At 38.9% G+C, this 23,992-nt stretch overlaps 3 protein-coding genes across 3 annotated transcripts; 1 reads left to right on the top strand and 2 right to left on the bottom strand.

Moving 5' to 3' along the window:
- Positions 1 to 15,385: 15,385 nt before the first annotated feature.
- Positions 15,386 to 16,323, bottom strand: LOC109173048. The gene is made up of 2 exons (XM_019322308.1): positions 15,702 to 16,323; positions 15,386 to 15,528 (listed from the first exon to the last, which is right to left on the bottom strand). Exons 1-2 carry the CDS (start codon positions 16,321 to 16,323, stop codon positions 15,386 to 15,388), a joined length of 765 nt encoding a protein of 254 aa, XP_019177853.1.
- Positions 16,324 to 18,185: 1,862 nt separating this feature from the next.
- Positions 18,186 to 18,575, top strand: LOC109173047. Its single transcript, XM_019322307.1, has one exon. The coding sequence runs from the start codon at positions 18,186 to 18,188 to the stop codon at positions 18,573 to 18,575; it is 390 nt and encodes a 129-aa protein (XP_019177852.1).
- A 1,333-nt stretch (positions 18,576 to 19,908) lies between these two features.
- Positions 19,909 to 22,534, bottom strand: LOC109173196 (60S ribosomal protein L15). Its single transcript, XM_019322490.1, has 4 exons — positions 22,424 to 22,534; positions 22,166 to 22,332; positions 20,421 to 20,618; positions 19,909 to 20,338 (listed from the first exon to the last, which is right to left on the bottom strand). The coding sequence occupies exons 1-4, from the start codon at positions 22,425 to 22,427 to the stop codon at positions 20,093 to 20,095; spliced, it is 615 nt and encodes a 204-aa protein (XP_019178035.1). The 5' UTR covers positions 22,428 to 22,534; the 3' UTR covers positions 19,909 to 20,092.
- Between the last annotated feature and the right edge of the window lie 1,458 nt (positions 22,535 to 23,992).

Below are 23,992 nucleotides of genomic sequence, written 5' to 3'. Positions count from 1 at the left end.
CATAGACCTCATACCGAGCGCCGACCCGATCTCTAAACCACCCTACAGACTAGCACCAAAGGAAATGAAGGAACTGAAAACACAACTCCAAGAACTGCTAGATAAGGGTTACATCCGACCCAGCACCTCCCCATGGGGAGCACCGGTACTATTCGTTAAGAAAAAGGATGGAAGCATGCGCCTGTGCATCGACTACAGGGAACTCAACCAAGTTACAATAAAGAATAGGTACCCCCTTCCCCGAATAGATGACTTATTCGACCAACTTAAAGGGGCAGGGGTATTCTCAAAGATCGACCTAAGATCCGGGTATCATCAAATCCAAGTGGCCAAACCAGACATCCAGAAAACGGCTTTCCGGACACGTTACGGCCACTACAAGTTTACCGTGATGCCCTTCGGCCTCACCAACGCACCCGCCATATTCATGGACCTCATGAATCGAGTATTCCGACCCCACCTGGATGACTTCGTCATTGTGTTCATCGACGACATCCTAGTCTACTCCTGAAATAAAGAAGAACATGAGAAACACCTTCGCATATCACTGCAAACCCTCAGAGAAAACCAACTTTACGCTAAATTCTCCAAATGCGAATTCTGGCAAGACAGCGTAACCTTTTTGGGCCACGTGATAACCAAGGAGGGGATCACGGTAGACCCCGCTAAGATTCGCGCCGTTAGAGAATGGACCACGCCGAGCTCACTCTCGGAAGTCCGAAGCTTCTTGGGCCTGGCAGGTTATTACAGGAGGTTTGTACCCGACTTCACCAAAATAGCCCAACCCCTCATTAAGCTCATGAAAAAGGAAACCCCCTTCCGATGGGACAGCGACTGCACCTCAGCCTTCCAAGAATTAAAGGACAAGCTAACCACGGTACCCGTACTAGCCATCCCCTCCGGAACGGAGGGATTCGAGGTCTACAGTGACGCATCCAAGAAAGGGTTGGGATGCGTGCTGATGCAAAAAGGCAAGGTAATAGCGTACGCATCCAGGCAACTCAAAACCCACGAAGAGAATTACCCCACCCATGACCTCGAGCTAGCTGCTATCATATTCGCACTAAAAATCTGGAGGCACTACCTGTATGGGGTACAATGCAAAATCTACACCGACCATAAAAGCTTAAAGTACATCTTCACCCAAAAGGACCTAAACATGAGACAACGAAGGTGGCTAGAACTCATAAAAGACTACGACCTAGACATCCAATACCACGAGGGAAAAGCCAACGTCGTTGCGGATGCCCTAAGCCGAAAGACGAACCATTCCCTCAACACCACGTGGGTCCTACCGGACCAACTGTACAGGGACTTCCAAAAACTACACTTAGAAATAATAGAGCAAGGACAAACCCGCCCCAATGCCTACCTACTCAACACGCAAGCCATACCCGCCCTCTTCGAGGAAATCAAGGCAGGGCAACATCAGGACCCGGAACTAGATAAGATTCGCCACGACCTAACCCAAGGGAAGGAAGGCCCCTTCGAAGCACACCCGGACGGCAGTCTCCGTTACAAAGGAAGGTGGTGTGTACCCTCAACGCACCCTCACTTGAAACAGCGGATCTTGGAGGAAGGGCACAACTCCCCGTACTCAGTTCACCCAGGAGGTGACAAGTTATACCAAGACGTAAGGAGGACGTTTTGGTGGCCAAACATGAAGAAGGAAATCGCAGACTTCGTGGCCAGGTGCCTAAATTGCCAAAAAGTAAAAGCGGAACGATGCAAGCCCAAGGGGCTCGTACAACCCCTTGAAATACCACAAGGAAAATGGGATTCCATATCCATGGACTTCGTCGGAGGGTTACCCCCAACGAGAACCGGCAAGGACAAAATCTGGGTCGTAGTGGATCGGTTGACCAAAACAGCACGATTCATTGCCATGAAGGAAACATGGACAATGACGCAACTAGCCCAAGCCTACATAAACCGGGTAGTGAAATACCACGGAGTCCCCCGAAACATTGTGTCCGATAGAGATTCCAGGTTCCTCTCGCAATTCTGGAAATCACTACAATCGGCGTTGGGGACGCAACTAAAGCTAAGCACAGCCTTTCACCCCACCACAGACGGCCAAACCGAGAGAACCATCTAAACCCTCGAGGACATGCTAAGAGCCTGCACGCTAGACTTCCAAGGGACATGGGAAGAGCACCTAGACCTCATCGAGTTCTCATACAACAACAGCTACCACGCGAGCATTCGCATGGCACCCTACGAAGCACTATATGGTCAGAAATGTAGAACCCCCTTATGTTGGGAAGATATGGTCAACCCGGTAACACTGGGCCCCCAATACCTCCAAGACACCACAGCTAAAGTCAAACACATCCAGGAAAGGATGAAGGCCGCCCAAGACCGCCAGAAGTCTTACGCCGACCTAAAGCGGAAACAAGCCGAATTCAACCTCGGGGACAAGGTCTGGCTAAGGATCTCGCCCACACGAGGAGTAATGAGGTTCGGAAGAAAAGGAAAACTCAGCCCCCGATTCATCGGCCCTTACGAAGTCGTAGAGAAAATCGGGGATTTGGCCTACCGCCTCGCCTTACCCATTGAACTAGAACGGGTACACAACGTGTTCCACATATCTCAGCTAAAGAAATACATACACGACCCAAGCCACGTACTTGGTGAGCTGTCGTAGGCTTCCAAATTAAAACCTTACAAACGTAGTAGCGGGAGTAAGGATCGATCCCACGAGGAGTAACTAGTTTAACTTTTGTGCTCAAATTAAAGGTAGGGGGGTTTGGAATATATCGAGAGTAAAGATAAAACAAAAGAGAATTTAAATAAACAAGAAATTTAATTGAACGAATAAAGCAATGAAAATAATATATTGAAAACACTTATAATAGGAGACCTTAGTTAGTAAAGATCCACCACCGGAATTCAACACTGATCATTGATTAATAAAGTAATTAATATGCAATTGAATATTTGTCGTGAAATTATTTCATTTCTGTTTTCCCTTAGTTGTAGGTAAATAAAGCACAAGCGGTTTAATTACCCCTAACTACTAAATAATCTAAGACAAGCGCTATAGATTTAATTTAGTAACAGCAATAGGAACTAGGAAAACCGACAAACTAAATAACACAAGCACAAGCGGTTGCATTTAATTTAGGAAAATATTCTACCCGAGTCCAATTATCACTAAGCCGTCAATAATTAACCCAGTTGCTACTGAATATTAGAGTAATTTGTAGCACAACATTATCTAATATAGCAAATAATTATATCAAATAAATAACTAGTAGGCCTCCCTAGCAATTAAATGACACAATTATTTCAAATAACTTAGAAGAATATTTAATACTCAAATGCATAAAAAATATATAATAAAAATAAATAAATAATCTTACAGCGTAATGAACTCCGGAGCTTCAATTCACTAAACAAAACAAGAAATTAGCCGCGAATGGACATTGATAACAACCTTAAAGAATATTCGAGAGTGGAAGAATGAACATTTTAGAATGAGTTGCCATCATCTATTTATACTACTCTCAAAATATTTTCAACTTATTTTCCACCATTGAATTTCTATTTTTGTGCTAAGGCCTTCCACAATTCTAGCCAATCTTGCCGGTCCAATTTGACTTTGCTTTTTTTCCGCTACCGCAGTATGCTATGTTCTGTAGGAAAGCAAACAAAACAATATATTTATTTCATTTATTTCTAGGTTTATAATATATATATATATATATATATATATATATATATGTTATGTATTCTATATTTATTTATTATATATATTATATATAATATATTATATATATATTTAGTATATAGCACGTAGTACGTATTCTTATATATTATATATTATATATATTATATATTATATAAGAATAGATTATATATTATATATAAAAAGAACTAATTATTAGATAATATTAAATAATTAATGCAAAATTATTATAAAGATGTACCTAAAATATGAGTGTAAAATATGCTTATCAAATTCCCCTACACTAAAACATTTGCTTGTCCCCAAGCAAAAGTATTATTTGCGAAGTAAATTAAAATAAAGCTCCTGAAACTTATAACATATCATGAACAACAATTTGAAGCACCCTGCAATTAATAAGTTAGCATCCATGTCTGGAAATGGAGAGAACTAAATAAGTAAGCACTCACAGGAATATCACTCATCACTCAAGTGTTTGAAGGTATAAATTTCACTCAAGTTCATTCCTATAAAATTGTTCTACCATAGGCTTGCATATCTTCTCAATCACCACTACAAGTGTCATGCATGAAACAAATCATAAGGACTTTTCACAGGTTGTAATGGGGCTAGGGTTAAGGTAGAGAATATTTTAGGAAAATAGTTTAAACAAAACCTTCAAACTAGATGAGCAAATAAATACAATTAATCTAACACCCTCAATTTCCAATCAAAAACACATCCCATTGAGGTACAGAATGCTTCCTCAGTATTACCAGAATTTCCCCTTACTTCATTTATTTAGAAGTAACTTCAACTCAAAATCAATTGCTGATTCTTTTTCATTTTCTCATAAATGTTCAGCAATATTTTTCTTTTTCAAACGTATATTCTCCATTTTTCCATTTCATTTTTTTCAATTTTCCATCCTTTTTTTTTAAATTTTTTTTTTGTCTTTTTTTTTTTTTTTTAAATGATGAACTGCCTTCATTTTCTCTTAGAAGACCAACGACAAATTGGCAATAAAGATACAACCCGCCTCACTCTCAAAACAAATTAATAAGAGTAAGTGATCTCCCCCACACTTATCCTTCCCAACCTCACGTAGATTACAAAAATAATCCAAAATTTGCTCCACTAGTTATTCAGCTGGGTGAAGGCATTATTTTAGATATAAAAGGCTTGTAATGTGGTCCAAAATAAAGAAAGGAATGGCCATAAAGCTCAAAGTGGTTAACAAAGGGAAATAAATCATAGGACAAACCGGTTATTTGGCTAGTGAGGCTCAAAGTCAAATAATGGCCTTAATCACATTTGAATCATGCATGGTCTAATTAGCTTTAAAAGAGAATCAAGGCAAGTTCTAGAGAAACAAAATTATGGAAGAAATCACACAAAAGAAAGAAAATAAGACCGAAGTATCAGTCAGTGGCTCAAAACACTCACAGGTTTATTGCTTACTTAATATAGCCACTACATATCAAACAAGAGATGCTAACAAACTAATCACAACTTGCCAAACTATTTATTCAATCATGTTATGCATTCCAAGAAAGAAAAAAAATATTATTTTTCAAAATAATACTTATTTTGCATAAAATATTAATAAAATATTTTTTGAAAATTATGAAATAAGAAAACAAATAATAATAAAAATTTGTTTGACATAAGCAAACAAACAATAAAACTAAATTAAGTAAACAAATAATAAAACTAAATCTCCTCCCCCACACTTATTATCAACATTGTCCCCAATGTTGAATAAAAACATGCAGAAAAAGGGTTATTGAATGAGAATAGGGAATAAAATAAAATAAAATAAAATAAAAATGGAACAAACACACCTTAGGTTGCCTCCCAAGCAGCGCCTTTGTTTATCGTCATTGGCTCGACTTATGATATATCTTTAAATTTCCATCGTCTTTTTGAGTACCTTCGATGATTATGAGTATTCAAAGAAACAGCCCCTTCATGCAGATTAGGACTCAAAGATGATTTATTATTTGGTTCTTCTTTATTTTCAATAGAAGCAATTGCATTAAATTTAACAAGTTTCAAGGAATCAACAAAAATTGCAAAATTATCATCACTAGGAGATTTCATGGTATCATAAATATTAAAGTTCACAAATTTACCATTAGACTCCATTGTAAGCATGCCACTATGAATATCAATTTTCGTTTTTGCGGTTTTTAAAAATGGTCTTCCTAACAAAATATGAGAAATTTGATTATTATTTTCCATATCAAGGACATAAAAATCAGCAGGAAAAACCAAGTTATTAACTTTAACAAGCAAATCCTCAACCACACCCCTAGGATATGTAGTAGATCCATCAGCCAATTGAATTACTATACTAGATTTATTCAGGGGTCCAAGATTTAAAGAAGCATACACAGGATATGGCATAACATTAATAGAAGCTCCTAAATCTAACATAGCATTTTCAAGTTTAACACCACTTATCATGCACGGAATAGTAAACATACCTGGGTCTTTGCACTTTTCAGGAAGATTGCCTTGACTAGCCATAGAGACATTCTCTTGCACTTTCACTTCTTCAACTCCTTTATTTGGTTTCTTTTTCAAAGTGCATAACTCTTTAAGAAAGTTTGCATAGCGAGGTACCTTTTTCATAGAATCTAAAAATGGTTTATTAGCCTCACATTCACGAAATGTCTCATATAAATCATTATTTGAGTTTCCTCCTATTGGTTCTAAAAGAGCTTGAGGGAATGGGGGTACTGGTTCATAATCAGAAAAATAAGAAAGCATACCTTGGGACGTCTCTTTATTATTGACAATGATACCTGCACATACTCCCTTGTTTATATCGACGTTCTTTTCCAGCGACATACTTCTCACAGTAATTGCACTTACATTCTCTTTAGGATTAACGATCGTTTGAGAGGGTAATTTGCCAGAACTCTGTGCTTCCAACCGACTTACCGTAGTTGCTAGTTGGCCCACTTGCCTTTCTAAGTTTTGAATACTAGCCTTTGTTTCTTGAATACTAGCCCTTGTCTCTTGTTGGAATAGTTGTGTTTCTTGTTGAAACTGCAAAGTGTTAGTAGCAAGAGATTTAACAATATCTTCTAGATTCATACCTGAGCTAGAGCTTTGGGCTGGTTGGTGGCTGGAAGGAAATTGTTGTCTATACGTTTGAAAGTTGGAACGATTCGGAACAAACTGGTTCCCTTGTGAGTTCCCATAGTTAAGGTTCGGGTGATCCCTCCATCCAAGATTATATTTATTAGAAAATGGATCATACTTACCTTGAGGTTGTCCAGGAAAACCTCCAGCCATGTTGACTTGTTCAATAGGTTCTTCTTGAAGAGCTGGGCAGGCATCAGTTTGGTGCCCAACTACCGAGCAAATTGCACATGCTTTTACAGTTTGCATATTGCCTACTGCTAATTGACGAACAAGAGTAGTTAAACCAGTAATTTGTTGTTCAAGAGCAGAAATATTTACCTCATTCACTTGCTTAGACGGTTGGACAAGTCTATTGCCAAACTGTTGAGAATTTGCAGCCATGTTTGCAATTAGAGTTCTTGTAACGTCCGGTGTCTTGTCAACTAAAGCACCACCGCTTGCGGCATCAATCATGCTTCTATCCATTGGAAAAAGTCCTTCATAAAAGTATTGAATGAGTAATTGATCACTAATTTGATGGTGTGGGCAGCTTGCACATAGTTTCTTGAAACGCTCCCAATATTCATACAGGGACTCTCCATTGTTTTGCCTTATACCACAGATTTCTTTCCTAATGTTGGCTGCCCTTGAAGCTGGGAAATATTTTTCAAGGAATGATGTCTTTAAGTTATTCCATGTGGTGATGCTCCCAGAAGGTAGATAGTATAGCCAATCCTTCGCTGAATCTTTCAACGAAAAGGGAAAGGCTCTCAACTTGATTTGTTCTTCAGTAACCCCTGTGGGTTTCATACTCGAACACACCACATGAAATTCCTTTAAGTGTTTGTGCGGATCTTCACCTGCAAGTCCATGAAAAGAAGGCAAAAGATGAATTAACCCAGATTTTAGTTCAAATTGTATATTAGCATCCAGAGCGGGAAAAGTAATGCATAAAGGTTGCTGATCCAAATTTGGAGCTCCAAGCTCTTTTAAAGTCCGATTTTGAGCCATGGGTTCCTCTTCTAAATCAGAATTGGTAGAATCGGTAGAATCGGTAGCCAGATCACTAAACTCCAATTTTCTCAAAGCTTGTTTCTTCCACCTGCGTATAGTTCTTTCAATTTCCGGATAGTACGGCAAGAGTTCTTGATTAGCAGATCGAGTTATAGGCATAAACAAAAAGAAAATATATTGCAGCAATTATGTAAAAGTAATGAAAGAAAAGAGAATTATTTTTTATTTCGTTTGGGACAAATTAACGAGAAGAAAAAAAACAAATAAACAAATAAATAATTAAATAAACACAAAATAAACAAGAAAATCTCCCCAGCAACGACGCCAAAATTTGGTGAGCTGTCATAGGCTTCCAAATTAAAACCTTACAAACGTAGTAGCGGGAGTAAGGATCGATCCCACGAGGAGTAACTAGTTTAACTTTTGTGCTCAAATTAAAGGTAGGGGGGTTTGGAATATATCGAGAGTAAAGATAAAACAAAAGAGAATTTAAATAAACAAGAAATTTAATTGAACGAATAAAGCAATGAAAATAATATATCGAAAACACTTATAATAGGAGACCTTGGTTAGTAAAGATCCACCACCGGAATTCAACACTGATCATTGATTAATAAAGTAATTAATATGCAATTGAATATTTGTTGTGAAATTATTTCATTTCTGTTTTCCCTTAGTTGTAGGTAAATAAAGCACAAGCGGTTTAATTACCCCTAACTACTAAATAATCTAAGACAAGCGCTATAGATTTAATTTAGTAACAGCAATAGGAACTAGGAAAACCGACAAACTAAATAACACAAGCACAAGCGGTTGCATTTAATTTAGGAAAATATTCTACCCGAGTCCAATTATCACTAAGCCGTCAATAATTAACCCAGTTGCTACTGAATATTAGAGTAATTTGTAGCACAACATTATCTAATATAGCAAATAATTATATCAAATAAATAACTAGTAGGCCTCCCTAGCAATTAAATGACACAATTATTTCAAATAACTTAGAAGAATATTTAATACTCAAATGCATAAAAAATATATAATAAAAATAAATAAATAATCTTACAGCGTAATGAACTCCGGAGCTTCAATTCACTAAACAAAACAAGAAATTAGCCGCGAATGGACATTGATAACAACCTTAAAGAATATTCGAGAGTGGAAGAATGAACATTTTAGAATGAGTTGCCATCATCTATTTATACTACTCTCAAAATATTTTCAACTTATTTTCCACCATTGAATTTCTATTTTTGTGCTAAGGCCTTCCACAATTCTAGCCAATCTTGCCGGTCCAATTTGACTTTGCTTTTTTTCCGCTACCGCAGTATGCTATGTTCTGTAGGAAAGCAAACAAAACAATATATTTATTTCATTTATTTCTAGGTTTATAATATATATATATATATATATATATATATATATATATATGTTATGTATTCTATATTTATTTATTATATATATTATATATAATATATTATATATATATTTAGTATATAGCACGTAGTACGTATTCTTATATATTATATATTATATATATTATATATTATATAAGAATAGATTATATATTATATATAGAAAGAACTAATTATTAGATAATATTAAATAATTAATGCAAAATTATTATAAAGATGTACCTAAAATATGAGTGTAAAATATGCTTATCAGTACTCCAACCCGAGGTCGTAGACCTCGACGAGTCACTAGTATACGAAGAGAAACCCGTAAGAATCCTGGACACCAAGACAAGAAACACCCGGAACCGAGCCATAGAAATGGTGAAGGTCCTCTGGACCAACCACGGGACCGAGGAAGCAACATGGGAACTTAAGGACACAATGAAAGAGCGATATCCCGAGCTTTTCACACCAGGTAACTAAAAGAAAACCTTTCACCAAGGGCCAAGCTTCGGGGACGAAGCTTCCTGTTAAGGGGGGGAGAGTGTAACACCCCGTGTTACGAGTCCTAAAACCAATTAGTTAATTAATCAATAGCCCAAGAGAAAGAATAAATTATAATGGTTAATTAGGGAAAAAGGCCCACCATAGCCCGTGGGCCCTCATATATAAACCCAATCCTTAGTTCCAAAAGGAATAGAATTAGCGAGCCTATAATATTAGTTCCTAATTAGGACTCCTAAATATATAAATAGGGGACTTAAGAGGCACCTAGAACCCCCCCACGAGAATAAACGCCCCACCACCCCGAAAGAGCTCCAAGAATCCCCGTAGAAGAAATCAAGAAAGCTTAAAGAAAGACCCTTCATAGCCAAGGAATTAATTAAGGCTAAGAGGTAACCCATGTCTCAACAAAACCTATTTTCATAGCTATGATTCCCCCTTAGGGTTTCCCCCATATTATTGTGTATTGGCGAGATATGATGATTGTTATTGATGTGATGATCCCATGAGGGATCTTGATGATCTTGATATTAGGAGATTCTTGATGATTATGGAATTCTTGATGATTATATAGAGTTCTTGATGATTATGTGTTGTTCTTGATAATTGTGTGATGCTCTTGATGTTTATGTGTTATTCTTACCGAATCTTGCAATTAGAAGACGAACCGTATACTTGTTGATATAAAAGTGATTAGAACCCTAGGTTGTATCGTATGATCTTATTCTTGGATTATCGGGTGGGGAAATCGCATGTTTGGGTGTTGATTATATTAGAAAAGCATGATAGGTTATGTGCCGTTCGTTTCTCGTATTTGATCCGTTAATTGTCTACGTGTTAATTATTAGTTGCGTTGTAAAGTGTCTAAGCATGGTTTCGGGTTCCACAAAGGTTCCCGGGACGTTATTGTGTGAAAAGAGTCAGTGGGGGGTAGGGGACCCGCCACCTACCCACGGCCGAGAAACACCGCCCGGCAGCGGGTAGCCGGCGGGCGGGCAGCTGCCCGCCGGCGACCCGCTGCCCGGAACAGTAAAGTCCGGCGGGCAGCCGGCGGGTGGCCCCCACCCACCGGCTACCCGCTGGAAATTATCCCACCTTGGGATCCCGGCTTCCCCGTTTGATGTTCCCCCGTTCCCCGTGGTGTCCCAACGGACTCCGTTTATCGTGCCTATGTCTAGTTTGATGTTTCGGGTACCGTTCGTAGGTTTATGAGTCTATTATATTGCATGCTAGTTGAATTGGTATCCCGTTGACCTAGGTGGTAGAAGTATGAATCCCTTAGGACTATTCTTAGTATGTGATGGATCACGCATAGGTCTTGTTATACGTTTTCTCCCCCTTCCTAATGTGTAATGTGGGTTGCATGTGCTTGCTATGTGTTATGTGTGTGTGTTACCCCAATTCGGTTGCGATCGGATTGGTTATCCTGAGCTGCGGTTCAGAAGCTGGCTGCGGTCAGATTGATACTCTTGGGCTGCGGTCCACCGTTTGGTTGCGATCAAACGTTTCTATACGAGCTGCGGTTCGTCCTTTTTCCTGGCTGCGGTCAGATGACATTCTCTTGGGCTGCGGTCCACTGTTTGGTTGCGATCAAACACTATGATGAGCTGCGGTTCATCGGTCGGTTGCGATCGACCCCTCCGTGTTGCGATACGGGGCAGGGTGCTGCGGGGCCGTGTCAGAGCTATATGCGCTGACCCTCATGTATGGGCATGCGATTGGTCCTGTGGCGCCAACAAAGTGTGTTATGTGTTGTGACAGGGACGAGTTGTGATTACGAGTATCTTGGGGGATGTGACTATGGGATTTATGTTGGGGATTGTTCATGTTGGGTTGTGATCATTGTTTATGCTTTGCCTTATCTGCCTTATCTGTTGTGAACTGCATATGCTCGTTATAACTGTTGCTTGTGTCTGGCCTTATCTGTCGAGTCATTCCCGGTTTTTAAAGCTAGAGTTCGTAGGATATATCTTCATGCTCAAAATGGTTTTCGTATATCTATATATATCTCTATATGTATGGTATTTCAACGCGTTGGAGTGGGTTACCAGCATCTCTCGCTGAACAGATATATTTGGCTTTCAGGCACAGAAGATTAAGTCACTGGAGTGCGCTAGAATTTAGAAGTAGATAGTTTCCCTTTTGGCCTGCGTGCCACGTTTACGTATTTACGCTTTGAGGATATTAGTTAGTTAGCCTGTGCACTTGGGTTCTCTAGCCCAGGTGTGGCATAGCACCCCGAACGCTTGTATTTATATCTTGGAATTTAATAAAATTCTACCTTTATTATAAGTTTTAAATGTCTTTAGAATCTGGGGTGTTACAATTTGCTTTAGCTTTTAATCCAGTATTTATGTTTTGTATATGAAAGGTTGTATAAACCATTATATAAGGGAGTGAATATAACGCTAATGAAATTATAGAGATGTTGTGGATCCCTATATCTTGTGTTCTTCCTCTCTACTTCTTTTACTCTATACACGCATATCTCCGGGCTATCACTGTGCAAACATCACACGAGAACTAACGAGTTTATTTAGTATTGTTATGAATTCTTTATATGAAATAGTTTTGTTTGTAAGTGGAATGAACAAACTCAATTCTCATTCAATCAGGAAAGAGAATACAGGATAGAGACCTATAGGAAAGCTACCACTAAAAGCTCCTATACAATAGTTTAGACTAGTCAATTAAACAATAGCCATAGACAAATAAACTATATAATATATTATTACTAACACACCCCCTCAAGCACAAGGTTGGAGGGCGACAACATTGAGCTTGTCTCGGTTCTTCATGATTCATTATATTCCCATAATTTGTGTTTGCCCCATCACTCCGAACTCCACCATCCCTATTCTGGCTAGTATACAGGCGGTAAAAAAGCTTTATGAGGTAAGCAACTCCAGTCCGTGTGGTGGGCCCATGATATATTCCTAGTCTCAAAAGGTTTGTTGATTTCATATTAGCGTATATATTATTTACTTCCTCGATCATCTCCCGGGTAAGTCTATTCACCGTTCCGCGGCAGTGAATTTAGGTTCTGCAGCAGCCTCAAAGCCTGAAAACGTGGAGCTGGTAGTGGTTTGGTGAAGATGTCTGCCAGCTGGTCTTTAGTTGAGACAAAACTAACAATGAAATCACCAGAGGCGACCTTGTCCCGGACAAAGTGATAATCGATCTCGACATGTTTTGTGCGGGCGTGAAAGACTGGATTTGCTGCTAGGTGAGTAGCCTCTAGATTATCACACCATAGCGTGGCCGGAGTATCGGAGTGTAACCCTAGTTCACGGAGTAAGGAAATAACCCACGTGACCTCGGCTGAAACATCGGCAAGCCCTTTGTACTCAGCTTCTGTGGAGGACCTGGCAACAGTGTGATGCTTGCGTGAGACCCATGACACAAGATTATCGCCAAGGAACACAGCATACCCACTAGTAGACTTACGGTCAACCGGACATCCGGCCCAGTCTGAGTCAGTGTAAGCATGAAGATCAGAAGAGGCTGACAGAGATAGACGAAGGTCGTATTCCTGAGTCCCCTTAATGTACCTTAACACCCGTTTGAGTAATGCCCAATGATCATCAGTCGAAGAGTGCATGAACTGACACAACCTGTTCACAGAGTAGGAGAGATCTGGCCTGGCAATGGTTAAATACTGCAACGCTCCTACAATCCTGTGATACTGAGTTGGGTTCTCAAATGGAGTTAAGGAAGGTGTAGCTGGTTGAGTAACTGCCGCTGGGGTAGCCAAAGCCTTACAGTCCGTCATCCCTGACCTCGTAAGGATATCCTTCATATAGCGCCGTTGTGATAGAATTAAACCGTCACCGGAAGGTACTGTTTCTATCCCTAGAAAGAAGTGAGGTGTACCGAGATCCCTGATTTTGAAAGCAGTCGATAACTGACGGAGGAGAATGTCTATCAAAGCCGAGTCGTTGCCCATCATGATTATGTCGTCCACATAGACTAATAAGTATACCCGTGAGTTTCCCACTGAATAATAAAAGAGTGAGACATCGGTTTTGGATGCCAGAAAACCAGTGGATGTCAAAAACTCATGTAAGCGATTGAACCATGCTCGGGGTGCCTGCTTCAAGCCATAGAGCGAACGCTGCAAGTGACAGACATGACCCGGATGTGACGGATCCTCATAGCCGGGCGGTTGCTTCATATAAACTGTTTCAGATAGGTGCCCATTCAAGAAGGCATTGTGGACATCCAGTTGCCGCAATACCCACTTGTGAGATACCGCAAGAGAAAACAGAATACGAACAGTAGTCGGTTTGACTACAGGGCTGAAAGTGTCGAAGAAATCTTCGCCAGCAACCTGGTTGAACCCTTTAGCCACTAAGCGGGCTTTGTAGCGTTCAATGGTCCCATGGCCTTGCGTTTGGTACGAAAGACCCATTTGCAACCGATAACGTTCATTTTCGGGGTTGCCGGGGTGAGTTTCCACGTGTTGTTATGCATGAGAGCGTTGAACTCCTGATCCATAGCATCACGCCATTGTGGGTGCCCTACAGCCTGATAGTAGCAAGTAGGGTCCACGGTGGTGTTGAGAGCATAGAACTGCTCCTCTGTGCCTCGGGTTTTGCACCTGGTGCGCATGACATGATCCTCGGCCGGAGGACGAGTGCGTTTACCTCGGCCTGGAGGTCGGCCTCGCCTCGCCCCAGTCTGGGGTGGTCCTTCTATAGCCATAGGGACCGGCTGCTGTGCTAGGGGCGGTTCGTCTAGAACCGGAGTGCTGACAGGATTTACCATCACGGGCCCAGCTCCCCAAGGTGGTGGAGCGGGATCCGGGTTAGAGTTAACCTGCAAAGGAGTCTGCACAGCAAAAGGAAACACTGTTTCATCAAAGCTCACATGACGGCAGATAAATATCTTTCCCGTAGTTAAGTCCATACAGCGGTATCCCCTAAAAGAAACTGGGTAACCTAGGAAGACACACGGTGTAGAACGATATTCGATCTTGTGCCGGTTGTACGGCCTTAGATACGGATAGCATTTACACCCGAAGACACGGAAGAAAGTGTATGGGGGTGGTGTTTTATGTATACGGAAGTGTGGTGTTTCATAAGATATAGCAGATGATGGTAAGCAATTAATCAATTGAGTTGCCGTTTCAAAAGCATAATCCCAATATTTTAATGGAGTTGAGCTTTCGGCTAATAGGGCCAAGCCGGTTTCGACATTATGTCTATTCCGGCATTCAACACGGCCGTTTTGCTCATGGGTATAGGCACACGATTGTCTGTGTGTGATGCCTAAGGACTCAAATATTTTGTGGAGGCGGCGGTACTCACCCCCTAAATCCGACTGGATGGCTTTGATAGAACGGGAAAACCGCCGTTCTACCATCACCCGAAACAAATCAAAAATTTTATAGATGTCTGATTTTAACCGTAAGGGATAAAACCAGCAAAATCGAGTACAATCATTTACAAATAACACGAAATAACGATAACCAGATTCTGAAATAACCGGAGACGGACCCCAGATATCTGTATACAACAAATCTAATACATTTAAACTTGAAGTATAAACTCTATCTAAGGGAAACCGGGATGATTTTCCAAGTTGACAGGCGGAACAGACTTCTGACGCATGGGCTTTATTTGACGTGACCGGACAGTGTTTTAGGACGCGTTGAAGGGCTTGCTTATGTGGATGACCCAAACGTTGATGCCAGACTGCAGGTGTAGTTTTTGCGGTCAAGAGTGCAAAATGTGACCTCGGCACCAACAATTTGTACAAGCCGCCTATCGCGGATCCTTGAAGGAGTATTTCCCGAGTAGTGCAATCCTTCACAAAAAACGAGTCTTTATGAAACTCAAAAAACACATTGTTTTCGTTAGTGAAACGATAAACAGATAAAAGTGATAATGACAAACTCGGAACGAATAGAACATCTGACATATTTAACACTTTAGAATTGGATGGGATTATTGTACGACCCACACGAGAGATATTCAAACCTGCGTCGTTGCCTACTTTCAACACATCACCACCAGTGTACGGCTCGGAGTGACCGATCAACTGCTCGTCCGGCGACGCGTGGGTGGTAGCGCCGGTGTCGGGGTACCAGGCCTCGGATTGAGCAGTTTTCGGCGGAGGTGTTCCCGCGACTGCCATGTGAGCGGTCGGCGGTGGTTCGGTGTAGCGCTTGTTGCAGAACACGGCTGTGTGGCCGTGGCTTCTGCAGATTTGGCAGCAAGGACTGCCACGGCCACGGCTTCCGCCGGACTGGCGTCCACCTCGCCCACGGCCGCGATTGTTCGAGTGCCGCCCACCACGTCTAGAGCCGCCGTTGGACTGGCTTCCTCGACCGGCGTACATGGCCACTGGAGCAGCACTGCTAGACTGGTCCACCGTGAATTCATCCCCCTGGATGAAGTCCTGTGCTTGGAGGAGATCGCCGAGTTGGGATAAGGTGACCGGTGTGCCGGTCACAGTGAGAGCACTCGCCATTGCCCTAAATTTCGGCCGGAGTCCTCTCAACACGTACAGCACCTGTTTATCGAGGGAGAGACGATGGCCGGCCAGAGACAGAGCTTCGACGAGCATCTTCGCCTTCCCGAGATACTCCGACGCCGTCATGCTTCCTTACCGGAGTGTCTGAAACTTGCCGAGCAAATTGAGGCACCTAGCCCGGGTAGAGGACGCCAGCGATTCATTAATGGAGAGCCAGACATCGCGTGACGTTTCCCGGCCAACAGCGAGCAGCATGACCTCGTCGGAGAGAAACGAGATCAGGAGAGACAGGATCGATTGATCCTCTGTTGGACCCACGCCGCATGTGCCGGATTGTCGACAACCGAACCAGCCGCGGTGGTGCCGGAGGAGCCTGGCTGCGTCGCTGCTAGAAGTGTCGCCGGAGGGCATAGGTGGCTGCCGTCAATGTATCCTAACAGTCCCTGTCCGCGCAAAAATGGAATAATTTGAGTGCGCCAAAATAAAAAATTTCGGTTGTTTAATTTTATGGATACAAAGTGATGTGCGGCATTTAGGGAGTTCCCGGTTGTTTGCGAAGGAGGGGTGGTGGTAACGGTACGCTCAGAGGAGTTTGTCGACATGATACGGTGGTGGAGAAAAAAGAGGGAGGATTCCTAGCCTAACACTAACTGATACCAGATGAACAAACTCAATTCTCTTTCAATCAGGAAAGAGAATACAATAGTTTAGACTAGTCAATTAAGCAATAGCCATAGACAAATAAACTATATAATATATTATTACTAACAAGTGGTTATGTGCTGATTAATACCGTATAAGTGATTGACATTCTTTACTATAGATAAAAATAATGAAGTTGAGAATGTTGATACAGAGGAGGAAGAAGAAATATGAGAGTTTCATGACAAAAGAATTATATGATGACATATTATAATTTTTTGTAAGAAAATTATAAATATTACAAATCGAAATCATTAAAAATTTATATAGAAGTATTTAATTTAGAATATTATTGACTTTTGTGCATATTTTAAAATTTTTTTAAAAAAAAGTATAAAAGGTAATAAATGTCTATAAATATTTTGTATATAGAATTTTTTATAAACTCTTACAAATTTTATCGAAGTTTATAAAGACTACAAAAATTACTAAAAGTTTATAAAATTCATCATTTAAAAGTCTACAAAATATGGATTGAATACATCAATCTAGTTAATGGTGAATACCATATTTTTAAATCAACATGTAAATTACAAAGAATTCTATTGTCAAATATGTTGGCTCCAATTTCATTATTTCCATTGAAAACGTCATGAGTGCACCTAAGTTCTGCCGCCTTTGTTCAAACAAATTGCTTTTTTTTTTTTTTTTTGGTTTTTTCTGAAATACCGTAACAAACAAATTGCTTAATTAAAGTTGAAAAAATATGAATTTCTTTCGTAACATACGTATCTTATCAACCAATTTTAGCTTATTTGACCACTATTAATTATTAAACATTCAATATACATATTTGATTAATTAGCTTTTTGTAACAACTTATTGCTCCAAAATGTTAAAATAAAAAAGTTGCTCAAAGCAGTTTTTTCGATCAGCTCTTTGAAGACGTCATTTTGCATGTAATCAGCTAAACATCATTTTACAATCAGCTAATGTTATCAAGTACTCAAACCCACTAACTTAATCAGTTAACAACTATTTACCAAACACTTATACGTAATTACCATGTATATATATGCATATATAAGAATTAATCAACATTGACCAATCATTCTCCCCTCTCTTGCGTGTGACCCTTGCTAGCTGGCATATAATAACACGGTAATCATCGTCCCTACGCCTCTACCATTTCCTTGCTTAACAAGATCAACGACATATATATTTTCATCCACCAATTAAGTCACCACTATATATACAATCCATATCTCAATAAACCTCTACAATTTACCAGCCAACATATCATCAATTGTTTACAGTTCTACTATACTCAAAAAGAGATCTTTAGCATGGGGATAGACAGGTGGTTCTTGCTAGGAAAGCTTAAGACAGCCGTGAAGAAAATTAGAGTTGTATTAAACTTTGATCTGAATAAGTGGAAACTAGCATCGATGTTGGGATCGGCTTCGGGGAAACGGAGGGCAATAAGCTTCAACGGGCGGGCGGGGTTGAGGGAATTCGTGGAAGATTCCGACGAGTTTAAGAGCACGGAGACTTCTCCGGTGAAGGGTGGACTGCAAAGGACTACAAGTTTTCCGATGGAGGAAGATGTTGATAAGAGGGCTGAGATGTTTATAGCTAATTTTTATAAGCAGCTGAGGTTTGAAAGGCAAATATCTTTGGAGCTAAGGTATTGTAGGGTTAATAGCTTTGGGTCTCCATTATCTCCTTCACGGTGATGATGGGCGGGCATGGCGATGAAGATTGAAATATATAGTTTTGTTGAAATTAAAGACTTTGATTGAGTTCATGTGAATATAGTCTTAGGGGAGCATGCTAGTTTTGAATTGTATGCGTTTCCAAGGATTTTTATTTTTTAAAAAATTTTAATTTCCCTTTTGCTATTGGCAATTTGAATTGAAGGAGTTTGATGAGGAAATTTGTTCTCAAAATTTGTTCTAAATAAAATTCTAATTCAAATTTAAAAATATTCAATGTTGTAAAAATCGGTCTAGGCGCTAGACGTCCCTAAACCGAGGCGATTTCAGCCCTAAGCGCCGAGGCGATTTCAGCCTCAAGCGGCGCCTAACTCCACCTAGTTGGCGCCCAACTAGACTGAATTGGATATTTTTTACCTCATCTTCTACTAATCTACTAATAATTTAAATTTGAAATTCCAAACAAGTCAACAAGTTCACAATGCATATTTTGAATTTTCGTTAGTTTGTGTGTGAATGATTCATTGGTTTTTTGCTACATTGGGTTCAAGTTTTGTTTTTAGGTTCTAGAGTATTTTATTTGCATAGTTCCAGGTGTCGTGTATTCTTATCTGTTTGGCGACGTTTATTTTGATGCAATGTATTTGACGAACAAGTTCGTGCATATCTAGTAAAATACCATTGTGCATTTGTGCGTTTACGATTTTCAAATTGTTCCATGTTTTGTTGGTCGTGTATGCACGTATAATTTGGTGTTTGTTCCTTTTACTTGTGCCAATAATAACTATAAGAGATACATAACATTTGACGCTAGTTTGCTTATAAAGGAATATGTTAAGTCATACATTTAGCGGCTGGAGAATTTTAAGAAGGCAATGAGTTATGAATGTTGATGTTTCCTCGTACAAGAATTTGTAATGTTTTGATTTTAGATTTCCCATATAGCTGCGTACGGTGTTTTTATCATGACTCTGAATGTTAATGCTTCTAGTGTTCAGATTTTGGTGTAATTGCATCGGTAGATAAATGTGCATTTGTTGCGTTCTATTTGTTGATGTATTGTGCATCCCGTGCATGGTGGTGTGTTGCATTTTAACCTAAAAATGAGTTTTGAAAGGTATTAGACTAGAACTCTATTTCGTGTCTTTATATTTGTATCTTCAGACATTTTTTTTTTTGGTGAGTTGTATCTTCAGACATTAATACTAAACACAATACAATCTATATTCTCATCCGGTATAGTTATCCAGGTTTTCTCCGATGGAACCTCTCGGTAGTCATGATGACGGCTCTATATTCTATATTCTCATCAAAACAAATAAAATCAACAGAAAAAACCCATTCAAGATCAAGATAATCCAAATGATAGTCAAGCAAAAACCTTAAATATATTGAATTCATTCAAGCAAACTCTTAATCTAGCATACATAGAATAATAAAGGTAGATAATATCCCAGTCTAAAAGAGTGGATTCAACAGCTTTGCTAAAACACAAATAATTGAGGCTCTCACAGAGACAGCCAAAGCAGTAAATAGAATTACCGGTAGCGACGCAGGGAGAGTGTTTGGTTCCTCTTCCAGGTGGCCCTTCTCGAAGGGCGGGCTTTGTGGTGCAAGTGTCCCCTTCCTCGGAGACCTCTGTACTTCTTCCCGGCTGAGGTCAGGCCGCGAAGCTCCCTGTGCTTGTGTACAGGATTGCAAAGCCAATTGATCCTAGGGTCATTACGGATTGCAGCGTGAGCAGTATCAACCAATATCACCTCAAAGTACTTGTAGGTGGAATCCTGCATTCAGAAACAGAGTTAGACCGTAACACAGGGATCGCATGGATATGTTATAGAAATTAAAAGAACACTCTGAACAAACCTCGTTAATCCAGTAAGAGTTCAAAACCCTGAGGCCACCGAGTTTCCTGCCCGCACGCTCCTCCGCTACTGAGCGTTTGCTGCGCTGAAACTTCAGCTGAGTCACACCTTGGTTTGTGGGTTTGCCATAAACAATACCCTTTGGAACAGGACGCTTCCTACCCCCACGTCTCACACGCACTCTGTATACGACATAACCCTACATACAATGCCGTGCTTGTCAACAAATGAAAACCAAAAAGAACTGCTAAGACGCAAGAAAAATATAAAGCATCGTAATCAAGATTCAAGAACTCCTTTACCAACAACTACATGCAATAACATCGGAGCAATCTTACAATAGAAAAAACTTCATCAACATCTAATCGAATGCTAATATGCATTAATTGTGGTAACGAGACTACCAGAACAAAAACCAGATGGCAATCTTCTTCACAAAACGTCTCATCAAATTTGAAATAAAGGGGTACAGATTAACAGCCATGTTATTCAATGCATCAATAATATATTTACTGTACAACAATGGGGCTTAGACATTAGACCAACTTTCATATTATGGAATCCTTAAGAATTATAAAACAGACACGAGATGATAATATGTGCAACATGAACAAAAGCAAGTTAAAGTCACTCAGTATAAAAATGAAAGTTGAACACATGGTCAATCACAAACACTTAAGTCCACCTCAACTACTTCCTGTGGTACTTAAAACCCCCTAAATAACCATTGGCTCAAACAAGTTATAAATCTAGACCAAAAGGAATTTTAAGAAATAAAAAGTAGTGCTACATAGCATTCTAGCAAAATTTCTAACTTTTTTTCTTGTTTCGGTTTATTTATGTACTAGCTAAATGAAAATAAATGCCCAAAGTTCAAAAAATTGTATAATTACATTATCAAAATAATTTTAAAAAAAAAAAAACTACTATAATTTCAAGTACAATTGATAATTAAATTGTTAATTTTTTTAAATTTGTATATCTATTTATCATATTTTATTCTAATCAAATACTTGTATAATATAATAAATCAATGAAATCCTCATTAATCATATTCAACAATTTACACTATCAAATACTAGGTACATAATTATATGTAGTTACATAATAAATTACTTCATTTTGTTGAAACTCAAAGAAATAAAAGACAAAATACTAAATTTGCTTTTAACCATCACAAGATTTGAGCTACAAGTTTTATATATAGCAACACTATAAAATATTATGCAGTTAAAAGATACAATTATTAGAAAATAAATTTCAACAAAACCCACAGAAAGGTTTAAAAAAATAACAAATCCATAGAAAACACCAAAGCTATAAAAAAAATGGTAAAATTAGAAAAGTATTTGTAAATATAATGTACATTAGCATAAGAAAGATGGTACAAGATACAAGTCATCAATGCAATCTATTACACTTAAATTTTTATTCCCATTATAACACTAACTTTAGAAGTGTGTATCAAAGAGTGTTCTGAACTACAAAGAAATTATCTAGTACTCCAACAATTACTGAGTTCCTTTAAATTGAGACCTTTCAATTATGCACAGCAAGCAAGAAATGGCATACACAAATGGGTTAAGAATGCAGGAAACACAAATTAAAACGACACAGAACTACAAAACGGATACATAAACAACAACATAGACATATAACTCAACGAAATCGCATATATATACATATTAATTTACATCACAAGACAAGATGAGCAGTGAAAAATAGGATTTGATACAACATACATACCTGCTTAGCCTTGTAGCCGAGGCGACGAGCCTTGTCGGGACGAGTGGGCCTGGTGACGCGAACTATGGAAGGAAGCTGGCGGTACTCCCAGCACCTCACCCTCAGCAGGAACCTCATAACATCCGATTGCTTCTTCCTCCATAGCTCCGAAACATATGTGTACGCACCTGAAATTTTCCCATCAGAAAAGCATAGTCATCAGTTGGTTTACAGAAAAAACACAAAAGAAATCCCTTAGAATGCGAAAATGCGAAATACCCATCGCAGTGCCGCTGCTGAAATTCTTCGGTTCTGGGAATCAGAATTCAGAAACGATGTTTGTAAAGCGGCACACGGGTTAATAATGTCCAATTAGGGTTTAAGAAATACTGATGGGCTACGTAGCCATCTTTTAGGCCCATATAACTATGGATGGCAAATTATCAATCGTTATGCTATGCACCCGTGTCCCAATCATTATTGTGTGGACCATGGTTCATACAAGTTGTGTAGATATAGAGTTCTGTAATTTTGTATATTGAGATCTAAAATTGTGAATACTTAGTTCTAAAATTGTGAATATAGAGTTCAAAAATTGTGAATATAGAGGAACGAATTCTGAAGATAAACGGCAATGAAGTAAGTAAATGTTTTTTTTTTAATTCGGACGTCGTCATTTTGAAGCAAAACGACGCCGTTTTGAACCTAGGTCCATCTTGCAAGGTGGACCCGGCCTTCACCCATCAACAAGTTTAAAATTTATTAGAAGCTTCTTTTTTTTTTTTCTCTCTCATAATTTTTCTCATATATAATAAATAATTCTCAGCAAGGTGACACATGCTAAATAAACAATAACAAGATGCAGAATCCCCCTAGGCAGGGTAGCAAACACTCGTTGCCTCAGCACAAATTTATCTCCATATGGACATGTTTAAGTTAGTAAGTCCAATCTATTATCGGCAAACCGCTCACCTTTTACTATTTTGGTGAAGTGATCCTTTACTCTCCTCCATATCTTTGATTGTTGGGTAGACATGAGTGTAGCTCTCCATATCTTTGACAAAACTATCATAAGTATCTTACACTTCACTACAAGAAATTTCACATTTAGTGATAATAAAAGTTGTCACCAAAACTATCGATTTTGGTCACTATTGAAATTAGTGACCAATTTTTGAAGTCGTCACCTGTCGTCACTATATCCTCCGTCACTATTGTAGTAGTGACGACTTTTGAAAAGTTGTCACAATTACTAAGACTTTTGTGACAATGTTTACGTATACTAAAAGTGGTATTTGAGTGATATCAATAGTTGTCACAATAAATGTACATTTGGTGACAAAATATGTTATTACAAAAAATTGATCTAGTGACAACTAAAATCGTTGCAATTAATTATTTTATTGTGACAATACTTTAGTCACAATACTTATACTTATTTGTGTGAATTGTTATTGACTCAAAAATGATAATCAGTGACCTAAAAAGTTGTAACAAATAATTATTTTGTTGTGACAACAATCATGGTAACAAATATTGTATTTATTTGTGACAAAAAGAAGTTAACTCTGAAACAATCATTGGTGCTAACTAAAGCCGTAACAACAATACTGAAAATTAGTGGCAAAACTTGTGTCACTAAAATAAGTTGAAATAGTGTCACTATTGTCAATCTTGATGTTTTTACAAGTGATCATTATTTGGTCACAGTTTTTTTTTTTTTCAAATAATACTAGCCAAATGCACACAATATATAATTATTTATTTCAAAATCTTATCATAATTAAATGTTTTAATTTACCTATTATCTGGAATAAAATAATTCAGTCAACAAGTTACTCGTCAAAT

The sequence above is a fragment of the Ipomoea nil genome, unplaced genomic scaffold (genome assembly GCF_001879475.1).
Source record: "Ipomoea nil cultivar Tokyo-kokei standard unplaced genomic scaffold, Asagao_1.1 scaffold0465, whole genome shotgun sequence".
Classification (NCBI taxonomy): domain Eukaryota; kingdom Viridiplantae; phylum Streptophyta; class Magnoliopsida; order Solanales; family Convolvulaceae; genus Ipomoea; species Ipomoea nil.
This window is presented reverse-complemented; position numbering and strand designations above follow the sequence as displayed.

Excerpts from the sequence above, each read along its gene's own strand:
- LOC109173048 (XM_019322308.1), bottom strand. The coding sequence starts at position 16,323 with ATGACGGCGTCGGAGTATCTCGGGAAGGCGAAGATGCTCGTCGAAGCT. Across the intron at positions 15,529-15,701 it reads GAAAGTAGGCAACGACGCAG|GATTGCACTACTCGGGAAAT; the intron begins GTTTGAATATCT and ends TTTTTTGTGAAG.
- LOC109173196 (XM_019322490.1), bottom strand. Across the intron at positions 20,619-22,165 it reads TCGGCTACAAGGCTAAGCAG|GGTTATGTCGTATACAGAGT; the intron begins GTATGTATGTTG and ends CATTGTATGTAG. Across the intron at positions 20,339-20,420 it reads ACTCTTACTGGATTAACGAG|GATTCCACCTACAAGTACTT; the intron begins GTTTGTTCAGAG and ends TTCTGAATGCAG.
- LOC109173047 (XM_019322307.1), top strand. The coding sequence starts at position 18,186 with ATGGGGATAGACAGGTGGTTCTTGCTAGGAAAGCTTAAGACAGCCGTG.